The sequence below is a fragment of the Felis catus genome, chromosome A3 (assembly GCF_018350175.1).
Source record: "Felis catus isolate Fca126 chromosome A3, F.catus_Fca126_mat1.0, whole genome shotgun sequence".
NCBI lineage: Eukaryota > Metazoa > Chordata > Mammalia > Carnivora > Felidae > Felis > Felis catus.
The window spans coordinates 140407573-140423736 of NC_058370.1; the positions used below are offsets into that span (position 1 = coordinate 140407573).

Below are 16164 nucleotides of genomic sequence, written 5' to 3' on the forward strand. Positions count from 1 at the left end.
GGCGTGCCTACCCAGCGGGGGGAGAGGGGCGGGGCCGGCGGGAGGTGAAGGGCGGGCTCCCGAGGTCAGTGAGGGGCGGGGCCCGGCGGGAGGTGAGGGGCGGGGTCCGGAGGGAAGTGAGGGGCGGGGCCGGGGCGAGGTGAGGGGCGGGGCCCGGCGAGGGGCGGAGCTGCAAGCCGAGCTGCCGGGTGGGGAGGAGGTTGGGGGCTGGCGGGGCGGAGCGGAGCCTGGGGGCGGGGCCGACGGGGCGGGGCGGGGCCGGTGCCGCTCGCCCACAGGTGTGGACTCGTGTTAGTTCAGACCCTGGACCTGGGCAGGCCGGTAGTTGGGCGCCATTCTCCGCCCGGCGCGGACTTAGGAGTTGGCCCGAGAGCCCGGGAGCTGCAGGCGGAGGGGTGTCCGCGGGGCCCCGAGCACCAGCAGAGTCCGGAGGATGCGTGCCCTGCCAGCTTCGGACGCGTCCCAGAATGAGCGGAGGCGGACCGGGGTCCCCGAGGCCCCCCGGGCGCGGGACGCGGCGGTGCCCGCACGCAGGAGCGCGGTGGAGAGGCTGGCGGCCGACCGCGCCAAGTACGTACGGGGCCCGCCCGGAGGCGGCCCGGGCCCTGCTCCCGAGGGAAGCAGTACCAGGACGAGCGAAGGGCCTGCGGGCGACCCTCGGCCCCCGGCCCGCGTCCCCGGTGCCGTGGCGCGCAGGGCCATTGCGCGGAAGCCTCTGAGGCCTGACTCGCTGGTCATCTACCGGCAGAAATGCGACTTCGTCCGGGGACAGGGCGCCCACAGCTCCATGGGGGGCCTGGTGAGGAAGCTCTTCCAGGGGCCGGGCAGGGACAAGACGCCGCTGCCTCCGGAGACGACCCGCGTGGGAGGGGAGGTCACGGCCGGGCCCGAGGGGGCTGTCCAGCCCGAGCCCGGCTCCACGGCGGCCTCCGCGGCCCCCGGCGTTCCCTCGCCCCCGGCGTCCCCCGCGCCCCCTGGGACGCCCAGCAGAGTCCGGGCTGCGCCCCGGGGCCCGGAGCTGCGCGAGGCCAGGCGCGGGGGGCTGCAGCGCTCGCAGTCGGACCTCAGCTCCCGCTGCTCCGCGTCCTTGGCGGAATTTGACACCTTCTTCCAGTTCTGCGGCCTGGAGCCCGAGGTGGTGGAGGCGCTCGGGAGGGAGAACTTCTCGGCGGGGTCGGACCGCGTCACCCTCAAGGTTCGAAGCGTGAGCGTCGCCACCTCAGACAGCGGCTTCTCCCGGCACAGCGGCGGCGAAGAGGGGCTACAGGAGGAGGAGCTGACCGAGCAGGTGCCCAGTACCACGTCGGTCGTCGACAGGAACGCCCGCATCATCAAATGGCTGTACACCTGTAAGAAAGCCCGGGAGACGCCCGGCCAGGGGCTGCAGGGCCCAGCGTGACAGCTCGCGCTCTGGGGAGACTTGGAACCCAGGTGTGCAACCGTAAAGCCCGGAGGGGTGTCTGTGAGGGTTGGTGGGGTTGGCCGAGTTGGATGGAGCCAGTTCTCTAACGCTGCACGGGACCCTAGATACTGAGACACGGAGGTTCTTGCCTCCAAGGGACTGCCGCTGAAGAGCGGAAGAGCCACCAACCCAGGTCCCCTGCAGACCCAGCACCCTTTCTTTTGAGTGTTTTGCTTCTGACTCCCTGGAATGGTAATTCTGATAAGAGGAGAAATTAGAGTTATGAAATGCTCAGTCAGAGAGCGATTAGTTCCTGTGTTGACAACAGCCCGAGAGCGCTAGGGTCTGTGGGAATTGAACTGCAGGCACCCCGAGGTTGCATCAGAGCTTACTGGTCCACCTGCAACCCTAGGGTGGGACTGCCAACTCCCCTCCAACAGAAAGAAAGGCTCTGTGTGTGCATGGTCCTGGAGGCCTTCCTCGAGCGTGTCAGACAGGGAGGACTCTACAGGATCTTACCAGGTTGGCATTCAGTTAGCTGCCAAGGTCTCCCTTTGGCTAAATTTTGTTTGTTTTGAGAACTTTCTTTTTTTTTAATTTTTTTTTTTACATTCATTTACTTTTTTGATAGAGAGAGCACAAGTGGAGGAGGGGCAGAGAGAGAAGGAGACAATGCAGGGCTTGAACTCACAAACCGCGAGATCATGACCTGAGCCGAAGTCGGACGCTTAACCGACTGAGCTACCCAGGCACCCTTGTTTTGAGAACTTTCTAAGGAGGGTCTTAATTCACAAGAAGGGACATCAGTTTGTTGAACTGGACCCAGTTATAACTGGGTGTCTTTGAAATCCACACAGCTGTGATTATTTGTTTATTTGCCTTTTATGATCATATGGGAGATAAATTTCTTGCCCTTGGACACCAGTAGTACAGGGTTGTTCTCAAGTTATTTTTCACTGAGGAACTAAGGAATGTTTATCCTTATGACACCTACTCTTCCTTCCAGGCACATGTGGTGAGGGCATTTTGGGGGTAGTGAAGGGAGAAGAGAAGGTATCTTTTCAGGGTTCTCTTTAAGAACCAAGAATTTAAACATTGCACTGTATTTTTTTCTCTTACCCTTCAATGACAACTTGCTATCGATTTTTTTTTTTTAAATCATGAGATGGAAGTTTTTTGTCTGCCCTTGATATAAACTAAGTGAAGACACAGTGTCAGTCTTCGGAATGGTGGGGAGGCCACTAGAAGACATGTTTATGGACTGAAGAAGGGCATAACTTCCCTGAGTAGCCATGGCCTTAGCACAGACGTGAAAATTAACAAGGAGAAATAGATTGGACTCAGAAGAATTGTGACTTAAGTTTTTCCACATAATTTATTGAATATGATTGAATATATAGACAGAATGTAAATTAAAAAATAGAAGAACAACACATTGTATTTTTCACAAATTATCTTCTGGAACTGTGGTGAATACGTTCCCGCGAAGCTGCCATGAACACGTTGGTGTCGAGGAGGAGAGTGGTAGGGACTGGCATGGTTCATTCTAGAGGGACATGGTTAGTGGACAGAGCACTAAATGGGGGAATTGGGAGGTGTCTTCCCCTAGAATTACTCCTGCGCCTTAGCCTTCTGTTGTCCATAAAAAGAAGGCAGATAGGCAGATAATTTCCAACCTCTCTACTTTTTTGATTCTGTATAGTTAATAGTCTGTGTATCTGTGTTTCATGGTTGGAACCTAGAAAAGGAAAACAAAACCATTATCTATTGGAGTATGTAAAAAGTAAATGTATAAATAAGTTCCCTCCAGCTTGCCATAGCACACAAAGAGTAGATAGAATTGGGGGTATAAATAGTGCTGAGGTAACAAGATGATGCACAAACAAAACAAAATAAAACCTGACACAGTAAAGATCAACACACTCCATTCTGTTTTTTTAATTAATTTTTTTTTACATTTATTCATTTTTGAGAGACAGAGATAGAGCACAAGTGGGGGAGGGGCAGAGAGAGAGGGAGACACAGAATTCAAACTAGGCTCCAGGCTCCCAGCTGTCAGCACAGAGCCTGACGCAGGGCTCGAACCCACGAACCGTGAGATTGTGACCTGAGCTGAAATCGGACGCTTAACCAACTGAGCCCCCCAGGCACCCCAACAGACTCCATTCTTATCCCTCCCAACCCAGATGCACCCTCACGCCCAATCTCCAATGTCAAAGCAGTGACCTTGAAAGAGAGTTTAGGAATCAATCTGTGAAGTTACTTTTTGAAGCCCCTTTTAGGTTTAAGCCTATGAAAAATGGAAGAAGCTGGATTAGCTTGTGAAAACATTCACTTTTATGACAAAGAAAAGTAGTTGAGGCAAGATGAAAAGTGACAGAAGGTTTAGGAAACTGGCAGGGTGACTCCATGCAGGAGAGGAGTGGTTTTCCCTTTCCCTTAATCTTACTGGTTCAAGTGGGAAACTGTCATCTTCCTTCTGAGCTGTTTGCTTTTGCTCAGAGAAGGGAGATGGGTGTGACCAAGTGATTGCCCGCCATTCTGTATGTCACTGGCAATCACCAGCACTGAAAGATATGCTTCACAAATTTGCTCCCCTAAAACCGTAGTTTGTATTCTTTGAAACTTCATTGCAGGAGACCCAAAGTCTGGCTGCTTGGGTGATCCTGGAGGAAGTGAGTCCCCTGGGCTTTGTTCAACTCACTGGGACTGTGCAAATTCTGTGCATGACTGCAGCCCCTCAACTCAGCACCTCCAGATGTTGGTCTCTTCAGAGGAGAGCCAGCAGAGAGAGACAGGACCCAAAGCACAGAGTGTAGCAGCCACTATCCCCCTCTGCGAGAGTCATCTGACAGCTTGAACAACAAGGGTCTTCACAGGCTTACTTGTCTGATGCTAATTTCTTGACTTCTGGAAGCTGTGGAAGCAATAATGCAAGCTGTAGTTTTTCTCTAGTTTATCATGATATTTGTGTGTGAATCCATATGGATTCATTTTAGGATTTCATGAAAAATTCAGAAAATCTGAGATGAACAAAGGTATTCTTTCTAAATGAGAAGGAAAACAAATATATTTTATATAGTAGCCTTTGTCCTTTGGTAAATAGAGATAAAATAAAAATATCCCATCACAAATTAAATAAGAAGTTCATAAGTTTGTTACCCAATAGAATAAAAATGCTTACTTTTCAAAGTTGAAAATATCAGAACTGGAGAATAACTTACAGAATCTACATGCAGTCCCACTGGGGATCTGTGAGCAGTAGTTATACATGGGTAGTTCAGGCATTCTGTTTCCCAGTGTGTAATTCATGAACGTTGCTTTTCATCTGCTGGTGTTTAGTCATCTTCCTGTCCTTCAAGTGAGCACAATGGTAGGGCTGCCAAGAGTTAGGTCTCTCTGGTTTTCTGTCTGTCTCATAGAATATAAAAGATACTGATGTCAGTATTGCTGTAAAAGAATGGCACTCTGTTCTTTGGGCTAATTAGGGATAAACATTGTTCATTTTCAAGGCAAAAAGCTCAGATGTTCTCACACTTCTCTTAGATACAAGAAGGTGCAGCAGAAGCCCACTGAAAGCTGGTAGGGTAGAACTGTGTGTCCTCCTTTGCAAAGATGCCCTAGGGGTAGAGCAAGCTGGGACCAGCCTTTCCACTCTTTTCTTTTTGACCTGGGAAGCTCTCCAGTCACCATCTGAGACTGGGTTTTAGGTGAACAAGTGGCTCGAGTAGCTAGAAGGCCACCCCTTTCTGTCTTCAGGCCAGCCCCTGGGCCTTTCAGAGAGCTTTGTGTGTGAAAAGGGCAAATCTCCCAGTCTTCACGTATTTATTTGGACTGCCTGCCTTCTTTTCAGTTTGTTGTCAACCTCTGTGATGATTAGCACTGGCCTGACCAACATTAAAGATAACTTTTCTAGTTGGAGGCAAACAGAAATTTGAAAAGTCTATAAAAAGGCTTGAGGGGAATGACTGTTCTCACAGAAACCAGATGATAGCTGCCTCTGCTAAGGCTACCGACTTCTTTTCACAATTGAAAATACTGAAGATACAACAAAACCAAAGACTAAGGGACCCAACTTTGTAGTATAATTTTGGCTTTACAACTTTTGCCTGGACTGATGTTGATTCACTGCCTTTTCCTTACTCCTCAGGAAGCAAGGCTTCCCGACTGTGGGGGCTCCTTGAAGTATGTCATGGATGACTGGGGACCCAGGGCCATCCTCACTGCCACAGGATTTGTCCAATGCACCCAGGTGGCCACGTGATTGCTGTTTTCTCAGGAGTAAAGCATCCCATTGAAGAAGCTTACATAATTCAGAAGGTTTGAAATGCTATGGAGAAGAAGGGAACCTGGAACTTGGAAATCAGCTGAGCTGTAGCTGTGAAGACACAGCTGAAGCTCTGGGAAATATTTTCTTGCTTGAGGTAGACCTATCCTTGCTTCCAGAGGGCAGCAGAGGAGGGGAAAACTGCTTGGAAATATTTTCAGGGGCATCTTTTTTGCCTTGCTTGTTGACAAAGAGGTACCATGATGAATTTTAATGATATCTAAATTGATTTTAAAAAGAAAAAAAGGCAAAGAGTATGAAAACCAAGCATGAATATTGTAGTATTTACTGCCTTCAATCAGATTGGACTGTTTGGCACCAATTAAATCAAAATTCTGTGATCATGAGAAGGTACATTCTACTTAAACACTGTGGCTAACCAAGAGCAAACCCACACTCACATACTCACACTTACACCTCCATTTTATGAGCATCACGGCCACTTAATCTGTAAAAAGCACTTTTAAAATAAGTTGAGGACTACAAGGTCATTTTAGTGATGCCACTCCTATTGGGTTACAGACATGTGGACGTGCCATTAAAAGAGAAGTTAGAGTTGATACCACTAAAACCCCTGGTTTTGATGGCTGGCAGGAGAATTGAGAACTTCCTTTCCTCATATCCACAGCAACCTTCCTCCTTTGCACCATGTAGAGCATGCCTCCACGGTGCTCTGGTTCCCAACTGTCCAAAGCAGAGAGCCATGGATTACGTGGAACACACCATACTCATATGCCTAATTCCCACCTCCATGGATCACACACATCCCAGATATGGCACCAGCTTACCTTCTCTGCAAGGGATGTGTTTGAGACCAGGGACAGGCTCTGGGCTGCTGGCAGACTCCAGGAACAGAATGCTGTCAGTAGGGAATTACTGTGACCCTAACCCATTCCTGACAGCCAGGCTGCATATATTTTATATTTAGAGGCTTTGGAGATAAATTTTATATCAATGATGACAACCCAAAGAAAATTTGTAACCCAGTTGACTCTTTTGAAGCTTATTGTGTTTTAACAAAATCTGTCTTTTCAGGAACAAGTTATGGAGAACAATATGGAGGGGAGAAAAATGGGCTTCTCAATGGTAGAACATTTTATAAACCAATACATTTTGATATGTTCATGTACTTGTTTAATATTGTGTTCTAATTTTGTAACTTTTACTGTGAGAGTTTGTCTTAGAGCTACTTACTATTTATTTTTACCATTATTGGTCTCCAAATAGTTTTCCTTAATATCATATGGTTTTAATTTTTATCATACAGCTTTAAATCATTTTCTCCTTGGTACTGTTTTTGTGTATGTTGTTTCATTCAATATTCAACTTCTGACTGTAAGCAGAGTACTCATTACTCTATAAAGTACTCAGTACTGTAGTGATATGTTTTCAGATAAATCCCACATATGCATTTTTGGAGGCTCTGTTGGCCCATGGATGTATCTTTCTCATTGTAGACTATTTAAAGACAACAGTTCCATGCTTTAAGAATTTTCTCTCAACTGTTCCTCTAAAAAGCCTGCTACTTTGCTGTTGAATGGATTGTGGTTTAAAAAGATAATGTCAAAGATGAGAGGAGGTTTTTTTAAAAGTCTCTTTACATATGCTCAGCTCCCTTATTTGCAGATGTTTCATTAATTGTACATGTCAGTGCTTCAAGTAAAACTGTTCTGTGCCTTTCTTCTGTCAGAATAGGATGAACTGAAACCTCAATCATATTTACCTTAGATAAGAATGGCGCAGACTCACCAGACCCACATAAACAAATTGGTTGTATTTAAAAGCACCAAGATCTTCCAGAAGCATCTATGCTTCTGTGGAGGTACTGGGAAGGATTCAGCCCTAAGCTAATTCAGAAGCAGATCTCGGAGGTGGGGGTGGAGAAGAGGAACAGCATGTCTCCAGGCTCCAACAGGGGCCATTGAGGGTCTGTCTCCTCCATCCAGGTTCATGCCTTAGTGTCAGGTTCCAAGTGTGCGGGAGGGGAGAAGTCCCTTCTTAACCCTGAATTACCCCGGTCTGCTAGGAGACTTTGAGAAAATCAAATTTGAAACTCGGTCTGAATGCAAAGCTTGTAATTGCTTCTCACAAGGATAACAATAATTACTAATGCAAAATAGTTTCGTTTGTTCATGAAAGAATAACATGTAAAATAATATGATTAAACACAATGAAAACAAATAATTATTGATAAAGCAAGGAAAATAGCTTGACAGTATCCTTTTCACTAATATACGGGTATAGATTAACAATGCCCCTGACTGAAAGGTACTTATGTAACTGTAAAATTTCCTCATATATGGTTTTTAAACTACTGGCCACTGACACTGACATAAAAAGAAGGCTTTATTAAACATTGCCCTTTTCAGTAGGTTCAAAGTTCAATGCCATGGTTACAGTTGGAGATACCATAAAACATCAGGCCCAGGTGATTGTTATGGTGGTTTTTAAAGAGATTTTTCTACACACTACCTGCAACTAGAGTGCAATATTATGTATTCTGTATTAAAGAAATAAAGTATTTTTTATCATTTCTTACTCTTTATGAATCTGTGCAGTGTAAGGACACTGAAGCCAGAGTGTGCATATTGTAATCACTCCTGTCTTTTGTGTCTCCGTTTTCCCCTAATATGAGATTATCAGCAAAAATGAGGAAGTCTTGTAGGCAAGTCAGATGGCGTGGAAGTCTCTGGCTCTCTCTGGAAGTGGAAGGCAGTATAAACAGTTCTGAATATTCAGCATGTTGTTTTTCTTTAATTGTTTCATCAGTCTTTTGCTTTAAAATATTTTCACTCATGTTTTATTAATGTCAATATTGGAAAATGGGCACAAAGATAAAAAGAAAGTACAGTTTGTAACCTTTCACGTTAGTGAACTCATTAGGGAAGGCAACCTCTACAAATACCAAGTTTGCTGCCAGCGTCTGCTTAGACTGGAGAGGTAGGAAGGAGGGAGGCAGGTAGGGCAGTTTGATCACTGAATTGCTGCCCTGAAAGAGCCAGACTGGCTTCTTTTTCAGTCCTGCGGTGGCTTTTGCCCATACCCATGCTGGCATCCAAAGACAGGCATTCTTTGGAGAACAAATGAGCCACTCTGTATTTCCATGAAGACAACTGAAAACTCCCAGGCACCTTGGAAGCTCTCTTAGGTCCTGTCTAGAAACAGTGCAGAGCAGCTGTCTGTTTCTTCCTGCACGTGTACTTGAGCTCTGACCTCTCAGTTACCCTTTTTCAAAATCCAGCCAAACAGAAGCAATGAAGTGATGAACAGTGGTGTTTAAACTTTGCTTGTATTTTCAGTAATAAAATAAATAGATTTTTATAATATTTAAATGTTCCAGAGTGGAAACATTGAAAAGGAGGAAACTGAGTTCTAAACCAGGAACTTATAATTCTGGTCATGGAAGCATCTGGGAGCAGCTGACAGGGAGAAAATACAGACACATCAGAAAATGTGTTCCTACCCAATGATACTTTCCTAATTAATTGTGCTACAATACCCCAAATTCTATAATTAATTGTTATCTTCATGTTATCTCCTTGAAAACTGTTGTAAAATTAGAAGGCTATCTGCAAGGGAGAATGTATTAAACCATTAATAACTATTCATCTTTAGGTCAAAATAGAATATTCATTTCCTTAGCAACAGTCTGAACCATAGGAACAGAAATGGAAAGACCTGGATCTTGGCTTCAGGGTGGCCTGTGGTATCGTCGTTTTTCAGCTTAAGTAGGACTCTTAGTCACAAGTGCCAAAACAGGACACCATGTTGCCAATTAACCCCACGTCTTACTGTACACCTGGTGGTATTGAAACAGCTGTGCTACTGGGCAAGATTGACGGTGATCAAGGACAACCCTCTGATAGCAACAGGCAGAATTTACCCACATGCATTTACTGAGGAGCCAAATACTATATGAGGCACTGGGGAGTCTCCAAGCTCCCTGCCATGATGGGCTGAACATTCTAGTAGGGGATCAGATATTCCCTAAGGATGGATAGAAGGATAGATGATGATAGATGATAGGTAGGTATGTAGGTAGATAGATAGATGATACTTAGATAGATAGATGATAGGTAGGTAGATGGATAGACAATAAAATATATGATAGGCAGGTAGAGATGGGTGGCACTGAAGTAAGGGAAGGAGAGATGATGGAGGGAGGGAAGAAAGGAAATAGATACAGTGAGTGGTGCTGTGACTCTAATTTATGAACTTCAATATGGTTTTTGGTTTCTATTTGGTGGCCAGCCCATCTGAACCACAAACAAATCTCAAAGTCCAAATAGTATTAAAAGAATCAAGCAGCAGAGAATCAAACATGCAAATTGTAAGTGACAAATATTTTCACCTCCTGAGGAGGTTTATGTTATTTTGTTTTGTTTTATTTATTTTATTTTTATTTTTGGGAGAGAGAGTGTGCGCATGAGAGGAGGAGGGGCAGAGACACAGAATTCGAAGGAGGCTACAGGCTCTGAGCTATCAACACAGATCTTGACGCGGGGCTTGAACTCACAAACTGAGATCATGACTTGAGCCGAAGTCAGATGCTTAACCCACTGAACCACCCAGGCAACCCCAGAGAGGTTAATTTTAATCTCTGGTGGCCCTTCACCCTGGCAGCCTAACACTTTGATGTCTAAACTAAATAAAAAGCAGAACACATAACAAATGAGACCTAAGGGCTTGGTTTATATCCAGTCAGAAGGTTGTTGGTAAGGGACTTCAAGCCTTCCCATGGCTTTGAGAGGAAGTCCACTTTTCAGACATGGAGAACCAGAACAGGCCAGTTCTGGAGAAGTGGCAATGTTTCTTCTGAGTGGTCTCCAAAGCTGTCTCTGGAGCCCTGTTGGAGGTAAACAGCACACTGGGTGGAGCCAGGCTGACACATCAGCACCTGAGGACCGTGTTCCTTCCTAAACTGTGTGGCAGGGCAGGACTGCAGAATCCACAGCTCAGAAAGGGGGCATGTCCAAGGTGCCCAAGTAGCTCTCATACTGTTTCCCTTGTAGGTGTGTGGGGGGAACCAAAGAAAGATGGTTCGTGTGGACCTCTGCTGAGATGGGCAGAGACCACTTAGCCAGGAGCACAGACGTTGAAGGCTGGAAGTAATACTAGAAATCACTTGGTTCCACCCTCCCAGCTTCCTGGGGGATTCAAGATCCAAGATCACTTACCTGCCTGGTGCACCTAGGCCTAGAAGGTAGATCCCTCCTCATCTGTCCAGGGCTCATCTGAGCCCTGCCTGAGGTGGAAGAATGTTGGTAGGATGACCCACTGCCCCTGTTTCCCCATCTTTCTGAGTTAAAACTGAGTTCATGTCCTGAGAAAACTTTCAGTCTCTAGTAAGTGGGGAAGTTTGGACACCCAGAGAAAGGGAGCCTTGATTAACCCACATCTGGATGCCAAATACCCTGTTTAACTTAATTCCTACTCTGGGGAGATTGATGTCAAACTACTGTGAGAGCACACGAAAATCTTTATTTCATGTTTTCACTCTTGCCCTAAATTAGGACAGCTTATTGTGTTTCCTGCCTAGTGGGGAAGATCACATGGTCAGGACTGAAGAGGGCCAGAAGTTTCTCTAATAGGAAGCATGGAGTCAAGTTTTAGTCCTGCACCTGACTCTGGGAAGAAGCTTGCCACCTCAGATCAGGAGGGAAGCTGGCACTTCCCAGCAGCAGGAATGGGAGCATCTTCAGCAGCAGGAATGGGACTGAGTGCTTTGCTCTGGTTACTCCACTCAACCCTCATGATGATCTGTGAGGATCGTCATTTTACATGGGAATTAGCTGAGGTGTGGAGAAGGTTAGTACCTGCCCAGGTCAAAGAACTAATAGGTTGGAGAAGTGAGAATATGAACTCAAATCTGCCTGGTTCTAATGTGTGTGCACCAGGCTGTTTCTAAGAGGTAAATGCCAATAAGAATGTTTAAAGGATTTCATAATCTCTCAAAGGCATAGACTGATTCAAGAGGTCAAAACCTAAGCAGGATTCTGATATAGGATGCCACTCCCACATTGCTTGAATGTCCTAAGATTACCATCTGCTGAATGACTCAGGTGAGGTAGGGTTGTCTCAGGGATGAAAATGCTGCCCTACATCCCACACCTCAAAGCAGCATGCAAATATTCACCCACAGGAAATGCTCTCGTGGTTTAGTTTATGTTGATACTTTTATATGAGATAACGTGTGTTTTAAAAAGAGGATTATGGAGAAAATCAGGGGGGAAACAAACCAGCTGTGCCAGAAGAGCTCAGACCAGCACTGAACGGGGCCGCATGGAGGCCTGGATGAATGAACTGTATGATGGTTATTTGCTGCCTCGTAAATCCCACTTCAGAGAGTTGTGAATCCAAAGTGCATGCATATCAGGGAATTCTGAGGCTGGATAAGAAGTTCAAGACCTTCTCGATCACTGGAGAGAAGTCTGGCACAACTGTGATTATTTCAGAAGCTAACCACTGACTTTTAGGTAAATAGAAAATGACCACAGTTGTAAAAAGCAGGACTCCTTTCAATTACTCTGAAATACTGGAAAGTTTGGTATATCTTTGGGTGTTTTTTTTTTTCAGCTGTAGTAAAAGTCCAATATATGCACATTCAAAACATCTACTTACGGCCTCTTGAGTATATTTCCAGGTCATACAAATGTTACTCTGTTTCAAGAGAGAAGTACAAGTGAGCCCAGTGTCATGCTCCCTCCATGCAAGGACAGGTGAAGGCAGAATGACTCACCGTTCCTGCTGGCTTGGGTTGGGCCTGAGTTAACAGCTCTGACTTAAAGGTACAGGAAGTTGTTGCCCCCTCTGCTAGCATTGCTCAGGATTGCTCACCTAAGGCAACTCTGGCCACCGGATGTATTCATGTGGTCTGCATCATAAACCTGCAGTGGTCCATGGTGTCAGGACACCGGTCAGAGAGCTAAAGAGGCTTCTCTGTGGAAGAATGCATTCTAATGAAAATGTATCTGCACATACTGTACAGTGGGTGCCTGTTGAAATAGAAGTTCATGGAAGCCAAGCGCCTTAGGGGTACAGAGTTGTCATGCAGTCACAGCCAGTGTGCTTCACAGATGATGGGCTTGGAACAGATAAATATCCTGTCTGTGAAAAGGTGAAGGTGAAGATCAGATGGTGGAGAGCATATTTAATGGCATTTAGCCCATAGGCAGTGCGATCATGGTAGCTGCTATTATTCCAATCATATCAGTCCCCCAAGATTGCAATATATATTTGTCATTCACTAATTTGTCTAAAGTGCGTGTAAACCAGTTTGTATTGTCAAGCTGGTGTCACTTCTGTGACAGTTCATACTTTTTCTTTTTTGGAGACCTCCAGCTTTCATGGCTCTAGAATGTGGAATTTGCTGGTCAGCTTTATCATTCCCTAGATAGACATTGCTTTCAGCAGAAGAGTCAGTGCTGTCTAGAAAGTCCCTTCCCCACCATGGTTCGGTAAAGTGAGAGTGGGCTAGAATTTCAAAATAGGAAACACGAAGGGAAACAAACACTTTCTGTTGTTTTGAGCTGGACAAAGCACCACAGTGGCACTCAGGAATTCTGGAGAAGGATTGCAGAACTTGATGACCATGTACTTAAAAATCTAGAAGTCATTGACGGTATTAGCGGCAAAGCAACACTATCTCATACTTACTTAGAAGTTTAAAGTTTACAAGGTTCTCTTATATCCAGTTTCTCATTTGATCTTTACAAACATCTTTGAAGCAGTCAGGGCAAGTATTAACATTGCTTCTGTTTTGTAGAGGAAATCAAGAGTCGAATTACCTGTCCAACCTCACACTGGTATTTAGCAATATACCTGAATTGGGGTGGTTGGAGGAGTAAGAAAGAATCTATTAGCTTCACTGAATTGCCAGACGCTCCCTAGTGCTCATTTAAGAGCTTAATGGAGGCAGATTTGTTTTGTGTCTTGACTGTTAGGTTTCCCTAAAGCTTTCTGGAAAACTCCTATATCTTTCTCAAGAGATTCTCCACCAATTACTTTATCCAGTCCAGTGAGAGATCCAATTAAATTTTCAAATTCATCCTTTTGCATAAAACCTGTTGCATGTTGAGTGCACAGTGTGTGTGTGTTTGTGTGTGCGTGCGCGCATGGGTGTGTACGTGCATGTTCAATTTTAACATGATCTCTTGACTGCTTTGACGGGTCATATGTGCACACAGTAGCTTATGTGTCACACACACAAATATCTCTTCATTCACTCTTAGTGGAAGGAAAACCTATGCTGAGGTATTTGAAGCCTAGATTACCCCCTCACATTTGCAGAGCATGTTTATAATGGTCTTCATATGCACCATTGTCTCATTCAAAATGTCATTAGATTATGGCATAGGTAGTATAGAAATGGTCATATCTGTTTTCAGACAGACTCAGGAAAAAGGGACTGACTTTCTGAATTTTGCCAAATTATTGTTTCCTGTCCTCTGATTCCGTCCAACAGTCTTTGCAAACAAAATTCTAGGGTGCTTATCTGTTTTTGTTTGTTTGTTTTGTTTTTCTAGCTCTTCATAATAACTCATTTTTCATATCCTGAATCTTCAGAAATAAATATCATAAAATGCATGTTACTGTGTGAGGGCTTACAGTCTGAAACCCAAGACTTCATAGTTAGATGGAAAGTTTATCCCTACTCCAACATCCCTTCATTTCTGATCAAAAAGCCTTTCAGTAAATTATAACACTTGTGTACAAAAAAAAAAAAAACTGTTCAAAGACACTGTTACTAATTAGTCACAAGGTTTCAAAGTCATCTTCCATTACCTGGCTCCCTGGCTTATTTGGAAAACACCCCCTCCACCTTGGTACGCTGTGCACCTCCAGGCTTCTAGCCAGACCTCATGGCTATGCTGAATGTATTCTGGTTTCAAGGTTAGGTTCAGACTCTCCAGGGATGTGAGGGAGTGAAGATGTTAATTATGCTTAAGAGGGGACTTCTTCCTGCACAGATTGGTCTCTATTGTATGTCTGGGATAAAGGGCTAAAGCACAGATTTATGTTCAGGAGCAGAAAGAATGCCTCAGAGGAAAGGACAGGATGGGAGGGCCTTCAAGACCACCTGTGTACACTCCCCCAGCTGCAGATGAGGGGCCATAGTTATCCCTGGTGACAGGTGGTAACTACCACCCACGCCTCCTGTGTCCACTCCCAGGGCATTGCCGTGAGCCTCTCCCTGATTTCCCTCCTCATCAGAACCATCTTGGAATCAATGATTTAGAACTCTTTCAGTAACTTAATGAAAACTTTACATTTCTGAACAAAAACAACTTGTCTTTAGTGTCTAGAGACACAAAATTCTGTAACTATTCATAAGAAAACAGAAGTGGGGATTGTCTAAAAGAAACTGTGGGTAACATTTGCAGAGAACTAGTTCCGGGTTAATGTGTAACTCACTGGGTCCCTGTTCCTTTCCAAAGGTGACATTGCAGGGTTGAATGAATGGTCTTACTCACCTTTGCATCATTGGAATAGGCTCATTCATACTTCCTTGCCCCAGCTCTCTGAGGGTCAGCCTCCCCCTGTGTCTTGCCTCCAGGGTTTTCAGTGCACCTACCACCCACTGTCAGCACCTTGACCTCTGTCTTGGCAGCTGGGAACACATCCAAGTCTTTTCTGTCATGAAATGACCTTCCCTGGACCACATACCTCCTGCTGATGGCCCCTCTCCCAGTAAGGTAATGAGAGAGGAAAATAGTTGAGTAAAGAGATCCATGCAGAGGAAGCAGCATACATGAAAATACTGTGATGGAAAGAATCTGATCCTCTGAAACGTGGAAGAGTCTACTGTGACCAGAGCACAGGGGGTGACAGGGAGATTGGGGAGAAGATGGGTGCAGAAAAGTAGGGAGAGGAAGTTAGGACCATCTGGCTGTGACTTCTGTCACCCCATGATCAGCAGGGTTCATTCTGCTGATCTGACTGGCTAGGCGAATGTCCCCTTCCTCCTTCAGCCTCCACATGCAACCCTCCTGGAACTGCATGCTTGGTCCAAGTGGACGACCTTCCCTGCTCTCAGGTCAAGGGCATGTAAGTGGCTGTGTTCCCCTGCCAGAACCTCCAAATATACTCTCAAGGTCCATTTGTAGGAGAATGTAGTGTACTCAAGCTTCCACGACTCCAGATACATCCAGATGAGGCACTGCAGGTACATTCTGATTCCCACAACTCCCCAAAAAAGGCGAGAGTCAGCTTATTACACACTATAGTCTTCAGACCCAGTAAGGGGTACAGATTTTTTTCTTAAGTGCAGTGGGGAAACCATTTTTAATTGTAAGAAATTGGATGACATTGAATTACATTTATATTTCCAGAAGATCACTCTACCTGTTGGATGGAAAATGGATGGGAGATGAAGAGTTAAGGCTCTGTTTTAGCATGAAAGTTTGATGTGCCTGCAAGATACCCAAGAAATGCC

The 16164-nt window shown here is 45.4% G+C and overlaps 1 protein-coding gene and 1 long non-coding RNA gene across 4 annotated transcripts; one reads left to right on the plus strand and one right to left on the minus strand.

The window, feature by feature from the left end:
• Positions 1 to 257: 257 nt before the first annotated feature.
• FAM110C (family with sequence similarity 110 member C) lies at positions 258 to 8263 on the plus strand. Of its 2 annotated transcripts, none has more exons than XM_023252171.2 (2): positions 258 to 1431; positions 5553 to 8263. In XM_023252171.2, exon 1 carries the CDS (start codon positions 434 to 436, stop codon positions 1397 to 1399), a length of 966 nt encoding a protein of 321 aa, XP_023107939.2. In that variant the 5' UTR covers positions 258 to 433; the 3' UTR covers positions 1400 to 1431; positions 5553 to 8263. The 2 variants fall into 2 exon arrangements, with proteins under 2 accessions (XP_023107939.2, XP_023107940.2); XM_023252172.2 differs by having other exon boundaries at positions 258 to 1349.
• Positions 2759 to 15569, minus strand: LOC109498492. 2 transcript variants are annotated; one of them, XR_002155349.2, is made up of 3 exons: positions 15396 to 15569; positions 4627 to 4813; positions 2759 to 4319 (listed from the first exon to the last, which is right to left on the minus strand). It is a non-coding gene; the product is annotated as an uncharacterized LOC109498492 (long non-coding RNA). The 2 variants fall into 2 exon arrangements; XR_006596137.1 differs by lacking the exon at positions 15396 to 15569 and adding an exon at positions 15203 to 15389.
• Between the last annotated feature and the right edge of the window lie 595 nt (positions 15570 to 16164).

What these genes read in the sequence shown, in the direction of transcription:
- FAM110C (XM_023252171.2), top strand. Translation starts at nt 434, where the DNA reads ATGCGTGCCCTGCCAGCTTCGGACGCGTCCCAGAATGAGCGGAGGCGG.